Source organism: Marmota flaviventris, chromosome 18, assembly GCF_047511675.1.
Source record: "Marmota flaviventris isolate mMarFla1 chromosome 18, mMarFla1.hap1, whole genome shotgun sequence".
NCBI classification, from domain to species: Eukaryota; Metazoa; Chordata; class Mammalia; order Rodentia; family Sciuridae; genus Marmota; species Marmota flaviventris.
In genome coordinates, this window is record NC_092515.1 from 34,176,239 (window position 1) to 34,202,445 (window position 26,207).

Genomic DNA, 26,207 nt, shown 5'->3' on the forward strand with positions numbered 1-26,207 from the left:
ATGCTAATTTTTAAGCTTTTCCTACATCAATCAAGGGAAAATTCAACATTACCAGCATGGTTTAAAAAAATACTCAAAATATATCTTAAAATTAACAGTTTCATGGTGATTTGCTAATAGTTATATTTTAAAACACATAAACTTTACAAATTTTTGTTCCACTCATTGTTCACAACAAGAATTGTGTTTGCATAGTATCAACCACAATCAAGCCAGTGTTTTTCATCCATTATCCCAAAGCACAAATAGAAAATGACAGTTATTTGTACAGCAGTTTGAGGGTAAAGGCTTCCCATGGCTAGAGAGTGTTTGGGTTCTGGTCTAGTCCCTGAAGGTTGAGATATTCCTGACAAGTCTGGCCTTAATCCCAGCCTCAGAGGCAGTCCTCAAAGGCAGAGCTGAGGTATCAACTTTGGTAATGATGCCCTAGCTTTACTCAGAAAAATAGTGATTAAGAAAGTATTCATCACTAATGTTTTGTGCAACTTCCATGTTCTGGACTCTATGTTTAGTAAAAAAAAAGGTCTGGGTCATTAAGACTGTACAATCATAAAGAGAAATTTAAGCTTTGTAGTCAAACTTCCATGAATGTTTTTGTTTTTTGGCAGTGTCCAGCAAATGCTCCACCATTGAGCTACATCCCAAGCCCCTCTATTAATTGATCTCTTCTATTTAAATAATAATTCATATACTAGATCAGCTTGTCATTTTAGTCTAAAAAGTATTTTTATTTGATATGTAAAGAAAACTAAATTTCAGACATTATTTTTATTTCGTATAAAAGACCTCGCAGACCAAAGATATCATCTTGACCACTTATATTCTGACTAAATTAGAGAATAAGTGACTTTTTAAAGTTAAAATAATTTATTGTAGACCTACAAAAGCTTCACCTCTTATCTAATCTGGTATTATTTTCATTCCGTTTTATAGATGGGAAAAATGAGGCTGGAGGTCAGCTGTTCTCTTCCACATAAAAAAAGGTAATTAATGACAGTATGTATTTTCTGATTTATAATTCATAATGCTTACTTTGGTTATATTCAAAGTTGACCTCAATCTCACATAGCTAGGAACAGCCAGCCCCTTTCATCCTGCAGCTGCCTCCTGCCTGTGTGATGGCCTTACTGACTTCAAAGGAACTCTATCTATGGAACAGATAGTGTTAACATTTTGGTTTGGAGAGAAAGCTACAACAAATTTTTCTCCCCTTATGTTCATATGTTTTTTTCCTTCCTCAATGAATTGAAAGTACAGTTTTGCATGATTTTTAAATTCCTGAAGGTGTTTGATCTTTATGTGAAGCATATTCCAAACAAAAATCAATTATCTCCTTCTCCAGTAGATGAAATTTTAAAAAGTTACTTAAGGGCTGAGGATGTAATTCAATGGTAGAATGCTTGCCTAGCATATGAAAAGCCCTAGATTCAATCCCTAGTACCACCAAAAAAAAAAAAATAGTTTATTTATTTTTAGTTCTGTTATAATAAGGTTTGTCTGTGGATAGAGAATTGGGAATTTTTATTAGAAATATTTAAATTTATACTGAGTCCTATCATGGCAATTCAATTGCTTTTAACATGGGTAAATTTTAGGTTATTCATTTTTAAAATGAAGAAAACAATTGACCTGTGATTATTTTTACAGATGGAAAAGACTTTTATAAAGGTCACTTGGGGATTTTTTGGGAAGTATTGGGAATTGAACCTACAGCTCATCCATGTTAGGCAAGCACTCTACCACTAAGCTATATCCCCAGCCCACTTCAATACTTCTTATTTTATATGTAAAGAAAACTCAAGTTTATAATGATTAGGAGAATTTTTTAAGGGGATCAGCTAAGTGGAGGAGAAAGAACCCAACTTTTTAAATTCTTAGTTATACACATAGTCCACTGTCACACTGCTTCCACAAAACAAGAAAGATTTCAATACTTCTTGGTACTGGGTACTGAATCCAGGATGCCCTATCACTGAGCTGCAGCCCTAGAATTTTAATTTTTTTCTTTTTAGGCAGGGTCTGGCTAGGCTGACCTCAAACTTGGAATCCTTCTGCTTCAGCCTTCTGAGTAGCTGGGATTACAGGTGTGTACTCACCACACTTGGCCACTTTTGAAAATTTTATAAAAGGTTTTGGATGAAAAAGTTTAATGTGATCATTCAAAAAAATGTGGCCACATATAAGCAAACTAGCTGATTTCCCCCACTTGTCTGAGTTAATGTGATTTCTATTTTTTTTAATATTTTATTTTTTAGTTGTAGTTGGACACAATACCTTTATTTATTTATTTATTTTTATGTGGTGCTGAGGATCGAATCCAGGGCCTTGTATATGCTAGATGAGCGCTCAACCACTGAGCCACAACCCCAGCCGGATTTCTATTCTTAATATAAAAAATCAACTAAAAAGAACCAACTCTTAAATAAAATGATCTTCATGACAATATTATGATTTTATCAAAGAGCAAGCTTAAAACTAATTTTCTATCTCTTTTGATACTTAAAACATGTAAAATATAGAAATAAAACTTTTTGTGTCTGTATGAAAAAATCTATTATAGGACTTAAATTTAGGGTTTGCTGAAAGTCTCCATTTACCTTTCCTGGAGCACTCCTGTAAGCCTGCATTTTCGTTTGCTTTTCTACGCCCAGTGTTAATACGAGACTGTACATAATTGTATGGCCTGTAACCTTGGATTTGAAGGTGCTGTTTGGCTGAAATTAGTCTGTTTTTGAGGACTTCATTTTGTCTTTCAAGCTCATGAACTTTCTCTTGCAGCTGCTCAATCATTTCTTCCATCTCCACATCTCGTCCCAGCCGCTTGGGGCCGCCACCAACCCGCTCATATCTTTTCTTGTCATTAACTAGCCGTATTAACTTGGTGGCCATTCTAGGGAAATAATAAAAAGATGAAAAGGAATGTGAGAAGTCAGCATAAAATGCATTCTGTTGAAAGGAACATAATCACTGTGAAGACTTCAGTGCAGAACCTGAATAATAAATTTCAGGTTTTGATGTAACTATTACTGCCTGTGAAGAATCCTTTGATGATAATTGAAACCACTGGGCAACAATCTGCTTTATAGCACTGACAAATAACAGTTTCCTAAGGCTTATCATTTAAGGTTAGTAAAGAGAGGACACATATTTACTCCATATGTTCCTGAAATGCAATTTTTAACGCATGACCTTATATAGGAATGCTGTATGCACTTAAGTGTAGTTACAGATTGTGGATATGGTGGGTTATATCTGCAATCCACAGTAAGTTAAAACTTTTGAAAAGTGTGTTAAGACTATGCAACATTTTGGTAATATACTGTTTTCAGTTTCTATAGGATTAAGATATATTATAAATATAAAAATGTTAGAATGCATAGATGCACACATATAAAGCTCAATGAAAATTTCAAAAGAAACCAAAATGCACCATTAAATCTTGCTTAGTCCTCAAGAAACACGTGAGTTTAATGGTAGAAAATAGTGAGATGTAAAAAGTATCATTTTAATGCCACTTTTAAATTTAGAATTAAATTGTACTTTGACATCTCAGGAGTTTATACCTTTGATTCTTTTAAGTTTTGATAAAAACTGGTTAGACAGAACAAAAGACAGAAAGGGCACATGGGGGTGATGTAATATACATGTACGGAAAACATGCCTGACAGTGAATGGAAAAATCTTGGCAGGACAAGAAAGAAAAGGTGGCTTTGATGAGACACACAAGTTCAAGACTTTACAAAATTGGTCGCACATCTTCAATAGCTGATTCTAGTTTATAGTGAATCTATTTTTATAAAGGCCCAGACAGGAGATTGAAAATAAAAACACACTTCATTTTTCTTTAAATGGGGTTTGCTTTATTTTAGCATGGTTATGGACAGAAGCTTTTACTTAAGAGAACAAAAGTGAAATAAAAAAATCCTTAATAGCTTTGGGATGTCACAGAACAACCTTTTTTTTGCCCTAAGCAGAGTCCTCTGTAAATCGGTAGTAATACATGTCTATCTACACTTCTGGTTACTAGGCCTGCAGCATGTGGCATCAGGGAGAGCTATGCATAACATAATCAGTTAAGATTGTTTTCTTTTTTCCCTTGAGGCACATCCATTAAGCATGCTTTATAAGGGATATAGGATAATAAAAACCAAGATCCAAGAGTACCACAAACATCCTAGTAAAATAATCAATGGATTAGTTCCTTTTCCACCTAATCCAGAGAATGATATATCATTGGAAAATCTGGCCAGGTATTCTAGTCTAACAAAGCCACCTTCTATCTTGCCCTTTAATATTACAGTTCAGGGTTCTGAGCTCCACCCAATGTCCTATCCATAAAAATAAGGTAGTTATCCAAATGAGATGTCAATCTAAATCCTTGAGTCTACTGTAACACAGATTGTTACACAGAGATACAGATTATGGTCAAAAGAAGAGATCAGATTTAACATGAAAAAGCACTCAATATCCAAAGAAATGACCTTAATTTTTAAGGCAAGAGAAGCACATCAAAAGTGTCTTTCCATTTTTTATGCTGACCTTCAAGCAAACTTTATTAGGAAGCATAATTTTTTGTGTGTCCAGTAATAGAAATACTTTTCATGTGATTTGATTATTTTACGACATTGATGAATCTTAAGTAATCTGGTAAAGTTCGAGTACTTATTTAAAAAGGTGGTTTTTAAAAATCTATATTTATGCAAAAGAAAGAGATACTAATTACATCTTAAGGATAAGTTTAAACATGATTCTATCTATGTATTTAAGTCATTGTCAGGGATCTAAGACTGAGAAGAAATTTCGAGTTTTGGGTCAAAGAGTTCATGGGATCACTACTCTTATAGCTGAGTTAAATAAAGTCCCAGGAGGTTAAATGGCTTGAACATACCATAGGCTAGTGGCAGAGAGATAATGGAACACACATATACAACTTGACTCTTAGCATAGTCCTTTTCCCATGAAACTACATGGCTCATTATTAAGTTATTTTTTATTTTCTGGGTAGGACAAATTACTAACGAAGTCAAGATTGTGAATTCTTTTTTTTTTTTACTGCCCAATTAGGCTTACAAAGAGAAAAAAAAAATATTTAGTGGTCACAAACTACATGCCTCATTCTGCTTGGCTGACATGGATGTTACTGGACAGAAAGGGGTTCAGGCAAACTTTGAGAACTTTTTGAGATTATTACTCAAAAACCAACTCCAAGTAAAAGGCAGGGCAGTGGGTTGCTAAAACAAAAGCCACAGAGTAAAAAGTGAACTGGAGTCACTTCTTCAGGATGAATTCTAATCCCTATCTTCTTTCTTCAATGGCTCTCTCACCTTTTCTTTGAACCTAGATCATAAATATGAATAAGACTTGCTCATGCTTACAAATGTGAATGTACTTTTTTATTTTTAATGTCATACATTCAGTAGATAGGCACAGTATTTCTGAATAAGAAAGAATTAAAGAATATCTATTCTTAAGACATCAGTCTTGCATAAACTTTTTGCACATAAATAAAAAATGACAATACTTTTTCAGCACACAGTGGAAATACTTGAAAATATAGACTAACCTAAGCTAAGTTAAACATGTTCTAGAGACTGAAGTGATGTTTTCATTAATAAACCCCACAAATCTTAAAGGAACATGTATTCTAAGGAGTTGTAATAGTTAATTATTTTTTAAAACTTTTATTTTAAAATGATGACATTTTAAAAAACAAATGCTCTGACCATTTGCTTATTAAACTATAAATATTAAACCAGAAGTTATTTATAGCTATGATATACTCATGGCACTCTTAGCTATTAGCTTGCTCTCTTCATTCAAATAGCAAGTTCAGACATAATAAACACAATCTTTTTGGCTTATTATTCTAGTTTGTAAGATTTTCCATTTTTAAAAATTCTATTTATTTACAACATGCCTGTTCCAAAAGAGATTGAAGGTGGGGTTTTCAATTAAGTTTATAAAAAAGCATATCCTCCAAACTTTACAGAGTCAAGAAAAAAAAGCTAAAAGCTTTTTATCATAACCTTTTAATTTTATCCTCTTGCTTACGGGCATGCTGTTTAAGTAAAATGTTCTCATCATGCAAACGCAAAAATCTGTCTTCCAGTTCTTCACGACTGACACGTGATATTGCTTGGCGAGACTTCATTGTCCGTGTTGTTGAAGTTTCTGCAAAAATGCCAAGGTAATTAATTATAGGATTACTTAACATAGTCTTTAAAAATGATAACTATTGGTATTAAAATAATCTCTGATGAATTCAGATTTTTCCTTTGTGATCTACAATGAAGATTTTTAAAGAAATATTATATAGCAATTGTTCACAATAATGAAGAGTAAGAATCTTGTGATTAATACTTTATATATAGTATTAGGGATTTGAGCAAAAATAGCATTTATTAAAAAATATATTCAAATAATCATTCTTTCAGACTATAAGATGGAACTCAGATTCAATAGGCTTTTCAATTTATATGCTGAATGCTGTAAAAATCAAGTCAGAAAAGTCAAAGAGTGTCTGCGCTCCAGGAGTAATTTAGTGGTAGAGCATTTGTTTAGCAAACGTGAGTCCTAGAGTTCTATCTCTAGTGACAAGCGTGCATGCACAAACATGTTAGAGTATCTGAAAGTATTTATTTATATATTTTTTACAAAAGCAAGAGTTAGAAAAATTTGGTGAACACAATGATTAAAACTTTTTTTGAGTCACGGGTGTTAAGCTATAAAAAACAAACTGTAATACAAGACCAACCCCTCCCCTTAAAACCCCTAAAATTTAAAAATTTGTCATTGGAAAGCTTCACAGATCATTTCTCTTCAAGCTATTTTTTTTTAATATTTATTTTTTTTAGTTATAGGTGGACACAATATCTCTATATTTTTATGTGGGGCTGAGGATCGAACCCAGTGCCTCACGCATGCGAGGCGAGTGCTCTCCCTCTGAGCCGCAATCCCAGCCCCTCTCCAAGCTATTTTAATAGATAGAACTTTCACACACTTTGAGCATGCATATATCTTTTCACATGTTTAAATTGGGTACTTTCCATATCTTTGTGAAATACATCAATTTTTCATAATTGTTCAATAAAAACAAAGAAAAATCTGACAGAGATTAAAGTCTGATGGTGGTAATAGAGGATAAGAACTGAACTTCAACAGTATGAAAATCCAATAAATAGCTTTGTAGTCTTAAAATTTATTTGTATTTGAATACCTGATACTCTCTGAAAGATCTAAAGCAAAATTTACATACTATTCACTTTTAACAATAAAATACATATAATCAAATTTATCTTTTTTTAGTAAACAATACATTAACTTTCTGAGATAGTTAAAGGTAGTCATTTACACTCTTCTGATTAGATGGTACATGAGGATTCCCTAGTGGAATATGTTTTAAATCCCTAGGTTTTTCAATAGTAAATGTAGTGTCGCCAGATAGTATGGCTGACACATTATTTGTACACACAAATATAAACATTGCTTTCTATTTTAAATTGTTCTTTAAAGCAGTGTTTTCTTCCTCAATTTGAAAGTTCTCTTTAACTCTATAGCAACCACTAAGTGATAAAAGGATAAAAAAAACCTTTAATGTATATTAATTTGATAAAAAACTCACTATCACTTGCATAAACAAGCCATTTTGAGATACTCTACTTGAAAGGCAAAAAATTTTTAAATATGGCATTTCCTCTTGTATAAAACTTAAACATAAAGAAATGTTTTAATGGTGAATGTGATTTAAACCAGGCAATTTGGTTTGGAGGCATGATACTCTCTATGTAGTTTCTACTGATGTGTGGAATTTTAAAAAGATGATTTATAACAATTCTTTATCAGAACAGAGGGGGATTTTGCATTTGCTATGAGCTGTTGATAATTGATGCGTGCAGTAAAATACCATATGTGTTCCAAACTCTCCATCTTGTTTAGTCCAATCAAGAGCTATATAGTTACTTAAATGGTTTGGTTTGTATGAATATCAGAAATACTTTAAATTAAAAGTAAAGAAATCACTGATCAAAGTTCATAACTGTAATAAATAACAGCTGGCCATACCTTGTAACCCTCCTGCTCCAAAGAGGTTTAGACCTATATCTTTCACAGGCAGGTCTCCTGCAGTCTCATCAGTTGGACCAGACATGGCCTATCTGTGGAGAAACGAAAATTCAAATAAACTCTTCCCAAGTTATTACATTAAGCATGCAATGGAATGAACCAAATAAAACGAATAAGGGACCAGAACTTTAATGGACATCTTATTGCCCACATGTGCTGCTTGAAGAAGATGAAAGCTTCTATTCTAAAAGTAATACTACATTCAATCATGGAGACAGTGTTTCTTTCAACAGTGTATTTCCTATAGTTTGCTTAGGAAATGAGGTAAGATTATCATTCTTCCTTTTCTCTTTTTTCTTCTATGTGAAAAAATATCAAACTTCCAAATATAAGAAATATTTCCTTTCTAGCTCCCTTCTTCTCCACAAAAAAGCAGGCATCCTGGAAAAATATTGAATCAGGAACTTAATCCAAATGGTTGTTCTATTATTTAACTGCTCGTCAAACCACGCAACCTATTTGAGTGTCCCTTATTTAAAAAATGAAGTAAATAATACCTCAAAGTTATTGTAAAAATAAGTGAGATGATAAATTGAAAGCATTTAGCCCATGTGCTTGGGATGTCAATGATACTGGAATACTAATTTTTTGCTTGATGCACAGATGAATGGGGAGTTTCAAGTTTGGTGAAAATGGTTTCAAAAATTCATCAGTTGGTATTGCTTTTGTTACATCCTGCCTTTATCTCGAGATAAAGGTTGCAGGGATTAGCTATCACAACATATATAGCCTATCTAGCTAATTTTAGTATTTTTACAGTTCGTATTCTTTACAGACATTTGCCACAGCGACTTTATTTTGTATCTGGATGTGAATGGTCCATAAAATGTATAGTATGCAAAAAGAGAAAAAAAAAAGGATTTTATATTTTCTTTTTGATGTACCTGAGAAGTTAAATGCAAACTGCTAATGAAGATACCTTAAGGCAGAGGTTTTCAAGTTCTATAATGTTAAGATTAATGTAGCAAGCTTATTTGTCTTGTTCACTTCTTTATTCTTAGAGGCTGGCATAGAGCTTAGTACAGAGAGCAGGCATTCACTGGATAGTTGTTTGAATGAATGAATGAAGTTCATGGAACTTTCAGGGTCCAAAAACTCAGATATGTTTTTGCAAATTTTGTATGTATATGTGTGGATGCAATATGCTTTAGGGAGTGGATTCATAATTTTCATTGTAACTCCAAAAAGTTGAGAACCACTGCAGTTTTGTGGGACAGAAACAGGTAATGGATGAATGCCTGGGAGATCAACTACTTCTTTTGGAAACTTTGCTACAGAAAATGTCATTTTTAGGACTTATATCCTTGTGATACTGTTACTCAAATGACTCCTGCTTTACAAATGAGGAAGCTGAGATAGATCAGGTAACTTGTCTAACATCACTAATCTAGGAAGTAGTTGTCTGGTGATATTTTGGGCTGTCATAACGGGGAAGGGGAGGTGTACTGGACTCTAGTGTAGATGTCAGGGATGAGGCTAAACATCTTGTAGTGCATAGCATCCATGACAATCCCATCCAAAATGTTAATAGTGCAGAGGTTGAGAAACCCTGCATGTTGTGGAACACCTTTACAACAACTCCCACTCTCCCTTCTTGCTGACTCCACTCCACTTCACTTACATTGTCCTCTACTTTCCACAAGCCCACCATACCCTAGTGTTGTTCAAAGCCTTTGCATTGGCTGGCTCCTTTGGAGTTGAGCTTTCCCTGACCATCCTATGTGAGAGTAGTCGTCTTCCCAATTACTTCGGGGTTTATTTCTTTTATAGCAATAGCCTTTATCTGAAAAATATTTTCATTTGTTTACTAGTTTACGTGTCCACTAATTAAGTATAAACATCTTCTGATGTGCATTGGGGTTCATAGTATGGAAGTGTCTTGTCCAATGGTGGGCGCTAAAGTTTGTATTTACTGAATGCATAAATGAATATCAGCCACTGAGACCAAAATGGTAAAAAAGTCCTTGCCTTTATGGCATAAACGGGTTATAGAAGTAGTGAGACAATAAACAAGAAATAAAGTAATAATAGGGCACTCACTCAAGGTGTTTAGGGTCCACCAAACAATTCTGAACACAGGGTAAGTGAGTGAAGTGTGTGCGTGACCTTCCACTTGAAGGATGTGGATAGGGACCGCAACTCTCATTAGGTAGGCTTTAGGGCTGGGATACAAAATTTCAGACCACTCCTGGGCGTGGGGATAAAGGGCGGGTTGTGATGCAGGCCTGAGTATGTGGAGGTGTCTCGGCGGGGCTGCTTTTCACGCAAGACCTCCAGGGTCTTCTCCAGACCGCAAAGCATACCCCAGGACCCTGGCCGGTGTTGCAGGGTTAGGGTCCGCTAGCCTCGTCCACCCCGACACGCCCCAGAGTACTCACCACCACTCTCGCCTGGCCGATAGCTGCCGATAGCTACCGTTGCTATGGCGCCGACAGCTTGTCGGGCGGCCGGCCCAGAGGAGCACGGGAAAAACATGGCAGGCCCCGTTGCCCCCTGGGAAATGTAGTTCTTCGCGGCCTCCAGGCCTCCTGCTTGCTGCGTAGCGGACTACCCTGGGTCCGCTGTCGGACCGGGGAAATTCTGCTCTGAAGCCCGAGGCGCTCGCGGGCGTCGCGCGGTGCATCCTGGGAGTGGTAGTTCTCAAGGTTCTGAGGGAGCATGGCGCTGGATAGAAGCAGAACGCCGAGAGAACTACACGCAGGAGGCGGGGCCCAGGGCCAGGGATTTACGCGGCTCTCGGTGGCGAAGGCGGCTTTAGTGGCAACATGAAGCGCACACAGACCGCGGAGGAACGAGAGCGCGAAGCTAAGGTACGTCGGCCTTCCCGAGGTCTGGGATTCTTGCTCCCCTGGGAGCTAGAGGCAGGGAACCGGAAGGGCTTGCTTTGATGATGAGCGGATGCACGGTGTTAAACTAAGGGATGACAGGGCCTTGTCTGCAAGGATCCTGGAGACTTGGGCTGCGTGTGCGTGTGTGTGCGTGTGTGTGCGCGCGTGTGTTGTATATTCGTGTTGCTTAGGATGCAGGCCGAGTCCCGTTGGACCGGCTCAGGAATGAGAATCTTGACACCCATTCCCTTGTTCTATTTCTGCACCTATTCTGTGGTTAAATTTGTAGCCGCCCTTGTGCCTCAGTTTCCTGGACTCTCAGATGACTGTGATCACACCAGCTGTGCTTTCTCATTCCATCATGGTCTCTGAGGACTAAGAGCTGGATGAAATATCGTGCGGTCAGATGTGTTTATTTGGAACAGTTGTCTCAGTGGACAGCTGATACAGCCTGTGCCTTCAGCACTGTGGGTATGAATCTTTGACCACATTCTTATTCACTACCTTTGTTGTACAGGTTCTGGTAGTTGCTATTCCATGGGATGACAACAACAATTATAAAAGCGATAGAGATCTATTTATTTACTTACTTACTTTCAGCATTTATGGTGTATCCGGCACCTGTGTTTGGTGCACATTTGTATTATTTCATATTCTTATCACAACAAATTACAAGATAGGTATGATACAGATGGCTTATCAACAGTCCTGTTTCGAAGACGAAGAATTGAGACTCAGAAGAAGAATCACCGCCCCCCCCCCCCGCCCCCCAGTTGGGTTCTATTGATTTCTGTGAACATATTGGGAACCTGTCTACTTTTTCCACCTCCACTACCTTGCATCGGATTACCATTATATCTTTAATGAATTGTTGGAACAGCCTCCTCTTAGACTGTATACTCTAACTTAATACTCTGTTTCCCTTTCCCCCAATAATTAATTCCTTCACACTGTAGAGAGTTTTTTTCCCCCCCAGATTCAAATCTAATTATGTCCCTTTCCTCATTACTTACTCTGCCAACCACCTGTTTAAAAATTACCATGTTCTTCTGTTGCTCTTTGGATAAGAACAAAACTTCACATAATCTAAAAGAATCCTGCATGGTCTGGGTCTTATCCACAACTTCCTTGGGCATAGCTCTTTGCTCTCTGCCTATCAGACACTTCTCGAAAGTCCCTCTTGCCTGTAGTTCATCTTCTCACAGGATCTTTGCACATGCTATTGGGTGCTCACTCTGTGTTAGGCAAATATTGGCAGTGAGCATCAGTGGTAAATAAAGCAGGTACAGTTCTTGCTTTCATGGAATTTACTCTTACAGTTGAATCTGTCTTAGGGCAGTACACCTGAGGATTTAAAACGTCAAATCTGGTCTATAATGACCTGAATTACCGTAACATTTCATAAAAGACCTGAAGTTTCTATACTTGAGTTTCCATATGATAGAGTTAATATACTAAAGATGGCATAAAGAGGGGGGGAGACCTTTCTGTATTAGTCTTCAAAGTTGAAAGAAACAAATGTTATATATTGGCATGATGCATTATGTCTTTCTCACCTTTCAGGTTGATTTTTTTTTTTTTTTGGTACCAGAGATTGAAACTAGGGGCTCTTAACCACTGAGTTATATTCCCCAGCCCTTTTTTATTTTTTATTTTGAGACAGAGTCTTACTAAGTTGTTTAGGGTCTCGATAAATTGTTGAGCCTGGATTTGAACTTGCTATCCTTTTGCCTCAGGTCACAGGGATTACAGGTATGTGCTACTATGCCCAGCTCAGGTTGAATTTTAGAGTTATTCCTGTATTCTGTGAAGACTGATTGAGCATCTATGAATTGCTATACACTGGGATTATAATTTTGGCTAAGGTAGACTTCCTAGTCCAAAGGAAGCCTTACTCTGTTGAAACTATAACCATTGCCTGTGAGGTAGTTATTCGTGTTATTCCTATTTTACAGATGTGGGAACTGAGGCTTGTAGAAGTTGTGACTTGCTTAAGGCAACTTGGTTGCTAGGGTATGTAGGAAACACAAATTGTTCTTTTGACTTCAGCTTCAAAACTTTTCCCCATTTTCTCCTTGGAAACATGGTGAATTGGTAAAGCAAGTTTTCTTTCTATTGCCTTTAAAAAATTCTTTTATTTTTATTTAAAAATTGTTTGCTCATGAAAATTAGTTCTCTTTAAGTATAGGAAGTTGTTTTAAATCTTAAAGAGAATATGTCCAATTACTCATTCTCTTTTCTACTCTTTCCTACTTTTTAACTTTGTTGAGGCATAATTTATGCACAGTAATTTAAAAACCATTTATCATGTACCATTTGAGTTTTGACAGATGTATACACATGCAAAACTAGCACAGTTGGAATTAAGAACATTTCTATCCCTTCTAAAAATTTCCCCTTACTATTTGCAGCCAATTTCTTCATCTACTTTGGCCCTTAGTCAACCAGTAACATCTTTTCTGTCATTATATAAGAGTCTGTATTTTCTAGAATCTCATATAAATGGAAGCATACAGATGTTCTCTTGGGTCTTTTTTCATTCAGCATAATGACTTTGGAGATTGATCCATGTTATTGTGTCTACCAGAAGTTTATTCCTTTACATTGCTGAGTAATAGGCTACTATGTGGATGTATCAAAATTGTTTATTCATTTACCTTTGCTGGACATTTGGATTATTTCTAGTTTTGGGTTATTATGAAAAAAATTGCTATAAAATATATATAAATCTTTGATTTCATTTATATCCCTAGGCAACCACCTTTGTTCTCTAGATTTGCCTTTTTTGGACTTTTTTGTATAAATGGAATTATATTCCAAGTGATCTTTTGTGTTTGGCTCCTTTTATCCAGAATAATGTGTTTGAGCTTTACCCACATTGTGGCACATATTAATGCTTCCTTCCTTTTAATTACCCAGTAAATGGCATTCATATATCTAAATATACCACATTTTGGTTATTTGTTTATCAGTTGATGCACATTGAGTTGTTTCAATTTTTGGCTATTATGAAAAATGCTATCATGAACAATTACATCCTAGTTTATGTGTGGACATATATTTTCATTCTTCATAGGTAGAGAACTAGAAGTGGAATTGCTAGTCATAATGTAAAGAAATGTGTTTTAACATTTTAAGAAACCGTTAGACTGTTTTCCAGCGTGTGTTCTATTTTACATTCCCATCACCAATTTTGAGTTACAATTTCTCTGTCCTTGACAACACTTATTATTGTCTGTCTTTTTACTGAAGCCATGATAGTGATTGTGAAGTGGTATCTCATCGTGGCATTGATTTGCATTTCTGATGGCTAATAATGTGGAGCATCTTCTCATGTACTTACTGATCACATGTCTATCTTCCTTTGGAAAGTGTCTATTCAAAATCTTTGTGCATTTTCTTTTGGCAGATTGTCTGTGTTCTTGTTAAGTTTTGGGAGTTCTTTGTATTTCTAGATACAAGTCCTGACAAGGTATAAGTTTTGCAAACATTATCTGCCATTCTTTGAGTTTACTTAATGTTTTTTAATAAAGGGAGATTTATCAATATTTCTTTTTATGATTCATCCTTTTTGTGTAATATCTATGAAAGCTTTATTCCAGAGTTACTAAGATGTCATGTTTGCTTTTTAAATTAAACTTTGTCATTCCCATAATGGGTAATTACTTTTGGTACTCTTTTTCTCTTTGAAATAATGTAGATTGTATTTTCTTCTTTGTGATTGCTTATGCTGTAGACTTTTATGCAGTTTTCAAGTCTGGAGGGTGATTGAAGAAAGTTGGACTAAATAGGTAGCTTTCCATGATAACATTACTTAATTTGTTTTAAAGCCTAAGAGCATGCATTTTTAAAAAGAATTTTTCTTATAAAAAGAAATAAGCAGAATAGTCCAGATTAGTATTGATGGCCTGAGTTAGACTGTTTTCTATTATTTTCTTGCTGTTGGAACAGGATTTTCACACCTAGTATCTCAGTTGCCCCAAGCAGAAAATGAGACAAGAATGGCTGCTTTTGTGGATTGTTGTGAAGCCCCATTATGATTAAGTTTGGCCACTGGGCCACAACAGAGTAGATAAGGCTTTTGACTGTATTTGGTTAACCAAGAGGACTTCTGTGTGTGTTTTTTGTTTGTTTGTTTGTTTGTTTTCAGATGAAATAATTTAAAACTTAGAGAACACCTGCAAAAATAGAACATAGGCCTTTCATAGACTTATTGTCTGGATTTACAAGTTAACGCCTTGCTCTGTTAGCTTTATTGGTCATGCTTCTCCCTCTCCTTCCCTTCTTCTCTCTCTTTCTCTCTCTCTCTCCCTCGCTGTATGTATACATATGAACTGTTAACTCTTTATTACTGTTTTTACATTTTTGAGGTGTTGGGGATTGAACCCAGGGCCTTGAACATGGTAGATAAGCTGTCTACCACTGAACTACACCCAGCCTTATTAGTATTCTTTTTAAGAACTGCTACAGAGTAAGTAGGAGACATCAGCCCTCTTTACCACTAAATAGTTCTGCATGTGTTTCCTAATAGCAAGGACTACATATAAACGTCAATTATCAATTTCAGAAAAGTTTTTATATTAATGTAATACTGTTATTTAATCCAAAGGACATGTTCATATTTTGCTAATTGTCATAATACTCTCTTTTATAAAGCATCCCCGGCCCAGGCACCAATCCAGAATCATACATACCTTTAGATGTCATGTCTTTTTGATCTCTTCTCCTTTAATCTGGTTTCCTTTAATATCATTTAAATCGATTTCTTATCATTTCCTTGTCCTTCAAGCTATCTACAATTCCTGATAAGTACAGGCCATTTGTTCTGTAGAATGGCCTTGTATTCTTATTTGTCTGATTTTTTTTTTTTTTAATGATTGGATGTAGAGTATGCATTTTTGGCATGGACAGTTTTGAGGAATGATGTAGCATTAGAGATCATAAATTTATAGCCCACATATTTATCCTAGTGTGATAAAAGTATTTTATTTGGCTGAGATGAAGGTGGTTGAAAGTTTCAAAATCATTTTCTAATATTTAAATGTTGAGGGATTTCACATAAAAATCAAGGTATTTGACTCTCATGAAGCCTAGAGTATCTGGTAACACTGAACGCGCGTTTCCCTATGACAGCCTAATGGGAGTGACTCCTTTCAATGGCAGATGTGCATTCCATTTTGCCACAGTCCACTCTGTCCCTTCAGCCCCAGTACAGCAGTACCCCGCTTTCCATGGCTTTGCTTTCGGTGGCTTCAGCTACCCACCATCAACCATGGTCCCAAAATATTGACATTTGTCTTCATGCTTTGAAGAGACAGTGTTTACAAAACTTTTTATTACAGTGTTTAGTTATATTTTATTAACGTTGTTAATCTGATATTGTGCCTAATTTTTGAATTGAAGTTTTATCATAGTATGTATTTATAGTAAATGTAAGGTTTAATACTATCCTGTGTTTCAAGTATCCTCTGGGGGGGGGGTGATGTCTTAGAACGTATTCCCTGTAAATAAGGGGGGAACAACTGTGTAGTAGTTCAGAGTATGAAGCAAACTCCTGGAATTGAATTCTACTCTATCACCTACTTCAGCGATCAACTTAACTTCTCTGAACCTCAGTTTCTTCATCTATTAAGTTTCAGTGAGATAGTTGTAGTGGGGATTAAACTGTATATATGAATAGCAACTAGAACATTCCTGACATATAGTAAAAATAAACACTGTTATTATCACCCTTAACTTGCTGTCATCATCATCATCGCCTCCACTACCTTTTGGACCCTCGTAGATATTTATCCTAAATTCAGAACACTCATTCTGTAAACTTGTGTTAGGTGACCGTTCAGGCAAACTGATTCAACTGGGGTTCTATTAACTTTTCTCCTGAGTATACAAAATGGTATTGGCTGTGTATCACCCTTTGAAAAGCTGAAACAATAGTTACTCAGCCATTGTCTGTGTTCTGTGGTTCAGATGAACTTAAGTTCTTCATCTTAACACTGGAGACATGTGGGTAAAGATTAAAGATGGCAGATATATCCCATGGAACTGGCTGTCTGTGGAAGATATAATGTACTAACAGCAGAGAGTAGTGAGCTTCATCACCAAAGCAGGACATGGTAACAAGTGGTATCTAACATGGTCTGTCCAGAGGTCATGGAGCTCCTTCCTTAGAAAGATGTATTTCATGGCTGCGCGTGGTGGTGCACGCCTGAAATCTCGGCAGTTGGGGAGGCTGAGGTGGGAGGATCACAAGTTCAAAGCCAGCCTCAGCAAAAGCAAGACACTAAGCAACTCAGTGAGATCCTGTCTCTAAATAAAATACAAAATAGGGTGGAGGATGTGGCTCAGTGGTCGAGTGCCCCTGAGTTCAATCCCTGGTACCCCCCAAAAAAGATGTTATTTCATGTGGTCTGGGGGGAGGGTGTCATAGAATCCTTTCCTAAAATCTGCTTAAAGATCTTCCCCTGTGACAGGTCCAGGACTTCTTTAGAGGTTTCTTAGAAATATTAAAATATTTAGAAATATTAAAACTGTTTTATGGAATATAAAGATATGGATGTTGAATTTCAAATTAGATTTAATGATTTTTATTCTGACTTGGGGTAGATAATCTTTTAAAATATTAAAAACAAATAGTTTATTACTAAAATAATAAATATCTTTAATAAGAACATTTAATAATTTTTTAAAAATAATGTACATAATTTTCCCAGTGAAAGAAAAAATCTAGAATAAACTGTTTTAAATAAAATCATTAAAAAAGTCTTCTACCTTTGGTGATAGTTATCTGAATATCGTTTAATAAAATAAACCTTTAATTATAAGGTTTATTGAGGTATAAAAATAATAACTCAATAAAAGAAAGTTGGTTATTTATATCTGTGCCCACTGGGTGTTTTTACCTTATTTAATTTTTTTGTGGTTTGACATTTTTGTAAGGTCCTGAGAAGGTTCTTTTGGCCACTGCCTCTACCTGGGTGGGCCTGCGTTATATCACAATTTATCTGATGGTACTTTAGGAAACTAAATAGAGGAGAGTTTTGGTAGTAGGACAGTGTAAGGATGAAAAAAACAAACTGAGTTTCTCCTGGACTCTCAGAATGCTCTGTGACCAAGTGTGTGTGAGGGTGTTCCCACGCACCTGTAAGCCATCAGTTCTGCAGCAGCCATCCACTGAGTGTCCTCTAATTCATTCATTTCTGGCCCTGTGTACTTGGAGGTAGGGTCATACTCATGGGTCGAAGGCTGCCCACCCTCTTCAAATGCCCGTGGCCAGCCTCAGCTTGTTTTACCTGTGCTCCTGACTGACTGGCTATATGTTAGGGTTCCCAAGATCCCCACCTTGGGTTCCCTTAATTTGCTGGAGTGGATCACAGAACTCAGAACTTCCTTATGTTTACTGTTGATTAGAAAGGATATTACCAAGCCTACAGATGAATGCAAGCCAGATGGAGGAGACGTAGGGGCGAGTGTGGAGGAAGGCGAGCAGAGCTTCCATGCCTGCTGTTTGCACGTGTAACCACCCTCCAGAAACTCTCCAAACCCAGTTCTTTGGAGTTTTTATGAAAGCTTCGTTACATATGTGAGCCTCATTATATCACTAGCCATTGGTAACCAGCTCAACTCGCAGCTTCTGTCCCTTCCCTTGAGGTTGGGTGGTGAGGCCAAAAGTCCCAGCCCTCTAATCCTGGTCACAGGAGGTCTTTCCTGTGATCAGCACCATCCTGAAGCTACCATAAGATCCGAAAGAGGTGGTACCTCTTCTTGCCCATCATAAGGGTCACAGCCAACGCCCCAGTAACAAGAGACAGGTTAACAAGAGAAAAGCCTGTTTTATTTAATTATACTTTATTAATTTACTTAATCACCATTTTACCTGACAGGATGCTTAGGATGTATGAAAAATGAAGAGCCATATAGAAATGTGATTGGATAAAACAGTGTGATCTAATGAGATAGGCTGAACTGGGAATGTTCCGCAAGCCCTGCCTGTTAGATTCTTCTTGGCCTCTCTGTGAAGCATTCCTTCCTCCCAGATGTGGAGCAGGACCACCTCTGAAATGAGGGCCTTATTATCTGTGGGTAGGTCAGAGACCGTCTTTCTGGCCAGTTGATACACATAAAGATAAGGGAAGGTTAGAGTAATATTTTTAGGCCGTATGGCTTGCTGTGGGGAGAAGGAGTGCAAGTTATCATGACCCATGACATACCTTGGATCTGTTTTTGACTCACTTGAGGTGAGAAGGGGTGAGAGATGGATATGGGTGGTGATGGCGGGGGTGGGGGGAGAAACAGACAGACCTTGGTTCTAAGGCAGCTTCTAAACCTTCCAGTATCCTTTGGTTTGAAGTACTCAATGTGTGAAATACTTTAGAATATTATTGTTGTTGTTATCTTTTCTGCAGTGCTTGGGATGGTCCTTTGGTACACTAAGCAAGCACTCTGCCACTGAGCTGCACCCCAGTCCTGGGGATGTTATTTTCTAAGCTCTGACACTAGTAGGGAGGGGCTGCCAGGCACCAGTCAGTTCATTAGCATACAGAATACTCTTGTCACTCTCAGAGTACAAGGGTTTAGGAGTTGTATGTCTGGCAACAGGGATGAAGACCAGATGAATATATTTCACAATCCCATGGCCAATGACCAAGAGACTTAAAAAGAAAAAAAAAAAAAAGGTAGAAACTTCACTTGAAAGATTCTACTCCTCCCCGCTTCTCCATCCATCTTTGTTTTTGCTTAATCTCTTCTTCAGTGTAAGTCAACCTTTAATCACCATTTTGTAGGTTTTATTGTCCTCTGTAATGAAAGAAGGGTTAGTTTATTTGATCATAGTTTCCAGACCACTTTAATTACCATTCTTAATAAGCTCAAGAATTGTGTAACAGTGAGTTGTTACTTTGTGTTAATTCCAAGTCTGTTTCTTTACCATCTTAGTGTCCCTTTTGAAAACTGAATTTGCTGTTCAAACAGTCCTAGACACTTTGAACAACCATTAGGTTCCCTGAGGATAGCATTTGGGTCTAATTCATCCTTTTATCACTCTTTTGGACCTGGCAGAGAGTCTTTCACATTGGAGATGCTAATAAGTATCTGTTGAAGAAAGATTGAGTGGTTGAAAGCCTCTAGCATCTGATGTATGATACATATGACCCTCAATGAGGACAATACTGACTGCTGATTAGATTTATTGTGGTTGAGTTTATTGATACAGGTTTTGGCAGTTAGATTATATGCTCCAAAAGATTAGGGACCTTTTTTTTTTTTTTAAAGTTTGTCATTTTTAGCACTTAATGTTTTGCCGGGCACATAGTAGGTATTCTATAAATATTTACTAAATGAGTAGGCTTTGTTAATAGTGAGTGATGGGACTGGAACTTGAGAGAAATAATGGAAAGTGATAAGTACTTTATGGATTTTAAGTTCCTTAACAGGTATAGATATTAATTTTGAGAAGTAAGCAATGGTCAGCAATGGTTTCTTTCTTCATTTTCAAGTTGAAAATGCTAGTTTACCAGGCTTTGTGTATTTTATTTTTTATGGAATATTTCCCAATAAAGTTTTATTTAAAATGTGACTTTTTGACTTCTCAGAAAAAAGGAACTTTATTGTAAAGCTGGTACTTTGGGAAACTTAAAGAAAAGGCATAGTTTAAAGAAGGTGAATTTAGAGTTCTGCTAAGCTCTTTCATTTCATCTTCTGTTATAAACTGTTTCTGAGTTGTTTTACAAAATTGTTGCACTGGTTGATTTCAAAATGTAAGCCTGGAGGAATCTTGGGGACTACTGGGCCGGATCTGGGTATGTTCAGGAGATTAAGATTTTCATCAGTAGGAACTTGTTTCAGACATTTGTCCTTGGCATGATGTTTGCAAGGTTAACACATTTGAAAGCTAAATCTTGAATAGGTGCTCCCGTCTTGCAGCTTTTAAAACATCTTATTTTATTGTGGTAAGAAACAGGAGATCTTTGCTATCAACACATTTTTTTTAAGTGTCCATATAATATTGTTAACTGTAGACACAGTGTTGCCTCTTACTCATTTTGCATAATTGAAACATTCTGCTGGTTGATTAGCAGGTTCTCATTTCTCCCTCTTCCCAGCCCCTACTAATCACCATTCTATTCTTTGATTCTAAAATCAAAATGACTACCAGGCTTGTAGTTTGTTTATGCTGGAAGCACCTGTGCTGTGGCTTTGAGGGTCATTTATTTACTCTGTAGTTTTGGAAACCATCCGCCTGCAAAGTAACCATGCTTTCCCTTTTGTTCAAGAACTGCCATATAGATAAGGGGCATTTGAGATCTTCATAACCAGTAGAACTTAAGTAGAAGATGCAGTTTAAGGGGTGAAATTATGTTACATCTGGTCTGAGGAGGAGATTTGTTGCCAGTGCGTTAGTGTTTTCATAACTGTTTGTGATCAGAAAACTCAGAGCTCTGATTTCTGCCTTAGCCTTAAGTCTGCCCTTTGGCATCTTCATTTAGTGACTGGATCATTCAAGTCTGAGCCTCAAGGGCCAGCATTTCTCCAATAATAATATAAAACAGGCTGATGTTGCAACCTTAACTCACTCTGCTGAATTGGGCATGATTAAAGTCTCAGGGCTGCATTAATATGGATTTTCTATTTCTATGTACAGCAGTCCATTATCTCACTGTTTTCCAGTTTGCCATTTTTTGAAAACAGAGATGGAAAATTCTACTGATGAATTTTTTTTTTCCCTGTCAGCATGAATGTTCTGCTGTTTTTTTTTTTTTTCCTTTGCTTAAGAATGTGAAACCGGCACCAGGCAAACGACTGCAAACATTACAGTTTATGTGGACTCTAGCCTGTTGTCATGTCAATCTTGTTATTTAGGTAAATAGAGTGCAATATTTTGCACACTCAGCAGCCAATATGCTGCGAGCAATTTTTGTTTTAGTCACATTATTGGCTGGTAACACTATTAATGAGACAATAATTGGGAAATAGTAGTCATTGTTCTCATAAAACATGATCCTTGTATTGGAACCATAGCCAGGCAGAGGAGTTACATATGCAGACCGAAAGGGAGGAAAGGATGAGTGGCCAGTGTTCCCAGCTTTTAAATTCATCAGACCCCTGCTGCTTAAATTGTCCCAGCTGTTAATGCTGGAACCATTATAGTAATGGACTCAGCAAATGAAGGAGAACGAAGACACGCACACTTTATTACCAGAGGGGCAATTTTCTCTTCATCTGTAATAGCAGCGGTGCCTCATATTGATCAGACCATCAAGATACTAATCCTCTGTAAAATTACTTGTTATAACTGAAAATGTGTTAATCCAAATCAGTCTGTGTCCTGACGTCTACTTACTATTGAATACAGACTATTAGATGGTTTATTTTTCATGATTTAAAGCCTTTGCCCTGAAAATGGCTGGCGCTTCCCTCGCAACACTGAGTGCTTAATCTTAGCTATAGCCCAGGGTTGTCTTTTTGTTTTAAGCAGAACATCACCCACTTAATTAAGGAGTGAGTGTCTGTCTTGCTGTCTGAGTTATGCTGGTGTTTTATGTTCCTCTGGATTTATTAAGCATCTTGTTTTACATTCAGTCTGTGGTTTGTGCTGTAAATAAAAATAGGCCCATCTTGCACATATTAGGAATTTGCAGGTAGCAAATGTCAATAAATACCAGGCCTGTAAGGTTCTTTGATTTATATTCCAGGCACCAGGTTGTGCTTTGTCGATTGAACTCATAGGCAGGATGCATCCTGGTGTCCTCTGTGTAGCAGATGTGTTTTTGCATCGTTGTCTGAGAAACTTTATGGTTATTTCTGCATCCTTGGTTCAGTAGATGGCTTTTAGACAATGAGGCATATCCACTCCCCCCTTGTGTTTTGTGAGAAATGACTACAGCTAGCCATTATAATAAGAAGACCTGTTAAAAACTGATTTTGGTCTTCCTTAATATTTAGAATTTTGGGGACTGTGCCATAAAATTTCCATTTTTTCCCCATTATAATCTCTTTGTACATACCTCATAGGCTTGTTTGTTTAAAGATTTGGCAATGTTTTTATTTATTTTAATATATTGTCATTGCTCAAAGCATTTGTGTGGCATTCTATAGAGTTCATTCAGAAGTACTTAATTAACACTGTGTATGTGCCAGGACTTGTGCTGGAGGCTCACAGATGAATAAAGCATAATCTTTGCCATGAGGACCTCAGTTCAGTAGGAAGACAGGCACGTAAACAAGTAATTACTGAATGCAGTACATAGCAAATGCTAAAATCCACTGTTCTCAGGAGCTAACAGAATATGAGCACCATAGTACAATCAGCTTTATTTATTTTTTAAATCAGTTTTTGTTGCCTTGTTACCAATAGCAGAATTCTGCCACTTAATCACATCTCAAGCCTTGCTTTGGAATGACTCCTAGCTGGAAGAAATCTCTTCTTTCCTCCTAGGAGACATGTTTACCATCCCCTGGGGACAGTCAAAGAAAAGATTTCTAAAAATGTTTTGATCAGTGACCACATCTTTGGATATGTATAGAGTTTCCCAAAGAGACTATTTTAAAGGGACTTGTGCTTATTTTATTGTTTATGTTCTGCCATTTATATTATGCACCAGTCATATTGCTTTAGAATGTAGTTTCTCCGGAGAGATGGTAGTCTGTGATGATAAAGAACATAGATTTGGGGGCCAGGCTTCCCAAACTCTGCTATTTTCTAGCTGAGTGATCTTGGGCAGGTCACCTAATCCTTTGAGCCTCAGTTTTCATCTGTACAATGATGATACTAATAGTTGTGAAGATTAAGTGATCTAATATATGTCAAGCATTTAGAACAACGATGGGCTTATGTAAGCATTAGCTATCATTACTATGGATGTGACTGTAAAATAATGAAATTATTTTTCACTTGGGACTCATGAAAGCCAACTTTTTAAATGTATAATGACAGTATATCTGGTATAGAATGGCGAAGCATTTCTTAACTTAAAAAATAGTTTTCTGGTTACATGATAATACATTTAAAAAACCCTGAAAAACACAAAATATCAAGTAGGAAAAAGAAAGTCTCCTAATCCTCCAGAGATAACCAGGAGGTGATGCCAATTTCCAGTCTAAGAAGCAACACATGAAAGTGCTTTTTTGTTACATCCTTTCCAACACTGGGAATTATCATAAAACAAATGTATTTGCCAAGTTGGAAGACAAGAAGTAGGAGCTCATGGTAGAACTAATTTGTATCTTCTTAATTATTGTGTTTGGATGAATTCCTTCCTATCATGTTTATTGGCCAGATATACTTCTTTTGGATTTGTTTATTCATGTAGGCTTTGTTCATTTTGCTAACATGTGTTTGTCTTTTCTTACTGATTTGTAAGACCATTTTGTAGTTTAGAGATATTACCATTTGTTCATCATGTGATGGAAGTACTTTTCCCAGTTTGTTTATTATCTGCCTTTTTCCCATTGAATTTTTGTTATTCAAAAGTGTTGTGTGTGTGTGTTTGTATCAATACTTTTCTCACCTCAGTGTTAGATTAATTGTCATTTATTTGTTCTTGCAATTACTTTGTATTTAATTTTCTTTTTCATGTAATTCTTATACTGCATCTGGAATTTAGTTGGTTTGTGATATGGAATAGATATCTAACTTTTTCCTCCCTGATGGTTAAACAGTTATCTCTGCTACAGTATTGACTTTTCCAGTATTGATTTGAAAGCCCAAATATTCACATCTGATTTTAATTTTGTTTCTTGTTTTGTTTTTCATTCTTTTCTTCCCCTTTTCCAGTACTGGGAGTGGAACTCAGGGGTTCCTACATGCTAGGAAAGTGCTTTTTACCACTGAGCTCTGTTATCTACCCACCCCATTTTAAATTTTGAGATAGAGTCTCACTAAGTTTCCCATGCTGGCCTCCAACTTTCGATCCTCCTGCCTCAGCCTCCTGAGATAACAGGCATTCCACCATGCCTGGCTTTTGTTATTCTTGACAAACTGTTTTCATTATAAGTTTTATGATACCTTTTAATATTTGGCAGTACAAGTACAATAGATAATTATTCTGTTTTCCAAAGTTTCTTTTTTCTTTTGGATTGACAAGAAAACTTTTTTTTTTTTTCTTTTTCAGATAAACTTAAAAACCACTTTTTCAAGGTCCCCTATCTGCCCCACCAATCCTTTGGTGTTTTAGTTGTTATTGCATTAAATTTGTAATTTAGTTTGGAAAGAATGGAAAATTTATGGTAAATTTTTTTCTCATTCAACAGTGTTCGGTTTTCTTTTATGAACCTCAGAAAGTAATTTTATTTTATTTGGCACTGTTTTGTTACCTTTGGGGTTATTCTTAAGTACTTTACATTTTTTTTCTTACTGTTACAAATGTGGTATGATGATAGTTGTTGGCTATAATCTTTGATTCTTTTACTTTTTTTGTAGGAACCGCTGTTGAATTTTCATTGAACGTTTTGACATCTATTTACAAGATTGAATCTTCTACTGCTATGACTATAATTTATTAAGGGAGTTTTTATTAATTGTTCTTTGGAATAAATCCTTCTTGATTACATTAACATGCTGCTGAATTCAACTTTTTATTATTTGAGTTATGAAAATAAACGTCTGCAGCAGTAATTCTTTTAGGAGCGGAAGGTGTGCCCCTGGGTGAGAAAACCAGAATCTGTGAATGGGGTGTGTTTAACTTATATGTTGTGATCATAGTTGAAAGTTTAGTTAGCAAAGCCCAGCGGAGCTCTTTTGGCTGATGCAACTGAGCTGAAAATAGAGAAAGGTAAATTAGGTAAAAATACTGAGAAACATTCCTTTTTGTGATTTCTTTTGTCAAGTTTTGGTAATGTATGATGCTAATGTAATAAAATGAACTGCAGAGTTCTCCTCTGTCTGTGCTGAGGAGTCATTTTTAATGCATTAGAATTATTTGTCTTACTGGGTATGGTGTTGCACGCCTATGATCTCAGCAACTTGGGGGGCTGAGGCAGGAAGGTTGGAAGTTTAAAGTCAGCCTCAGGGCTAGGTTGTGGCTCAGAGGTAGAGCGCTCACCTAGCAAGTGTGAGGCACTGGGTTTGACCCTCAGCACAACATAAAAATAAAAGAAAGATATCGTGTTCATATAACTAAAAAATAAATATTTAAAAAAAAAGAAAAAAGGGCTGGGGATGTGGCTCAAGCGGTAGCGCGCTCGCCTGGCATGCGTGCGGCCCGGGTTCGGTCCTCAGCACCATGTACAAACCAAGATGTTGTGTCCGCCGATAATTAAAAA

General features: G+C 36.5%; 2 protein-coding genes across 4 annotated transcripts in view; one reads left to right on the plus strand and one right to left on the minus strand.

The window, feature by feature from the left end:
* Rpgrip1l (RPGRIP1 like) overlaps nucleotides 1–10,566 on the minus strand; it is a 101,557-nt gene extending 90,991 nt beyond the window's left edge. For 2 of the 3 annotated variants that reach the window (XM_071604435.1, XM_027938964.2), the window contains exons 1-4: nucleotides 10,500–10,566; nucleotides 8,062–8,153; nucleotides 6,027–6,171; nucleotides 2,598–2,890 (exon numbers count right to left, since the gene is read on the minus strand). In XM_071604435.1, the coding sequence (XP_071460536.1) occupies nucleotides 2,598–2,890; nucleotides 6,027–6,171; nucleotides 8,062–8,146 (523 nt within the window). In that variant the 5' untranslated portion in view covers nucleotides 8,147–8,153; nucleotides 10,500–10,566. The remainder of the gene's footprint in view (nucleotides 1–2,597; nucleotides 2,891–6,026; nucleotides 6,172–8,061; nucleotides 8,154–10,499) is intronic. The other variant, XM_071604436.1, reaches the window with a different exon arrangement.
* A 283-nt stretch (nucleotides 10,567–10,849) lies between these two features.
* Fto (FTO alpha-ketoglutarate dependent dioxygenase) overlaps nucleotides 10,850–26,207 on the plus strand; it is a 373,197-nt gene continuing 357,839 nt past the window's right edge. The window contains exon 1 of the mRNA XM_027939073.2: nucleotides 10,850–10,931. Within this exon, the coding sequence (XP_027794874.2) occupies nucleotides 10,887–10,931 (45 nt within the window). The 5' untranslated portion in view covers nucleotides 10,850–10,886. The remainder of the gene's footprint in view (nucleotides 10,932–26,207) is intronic.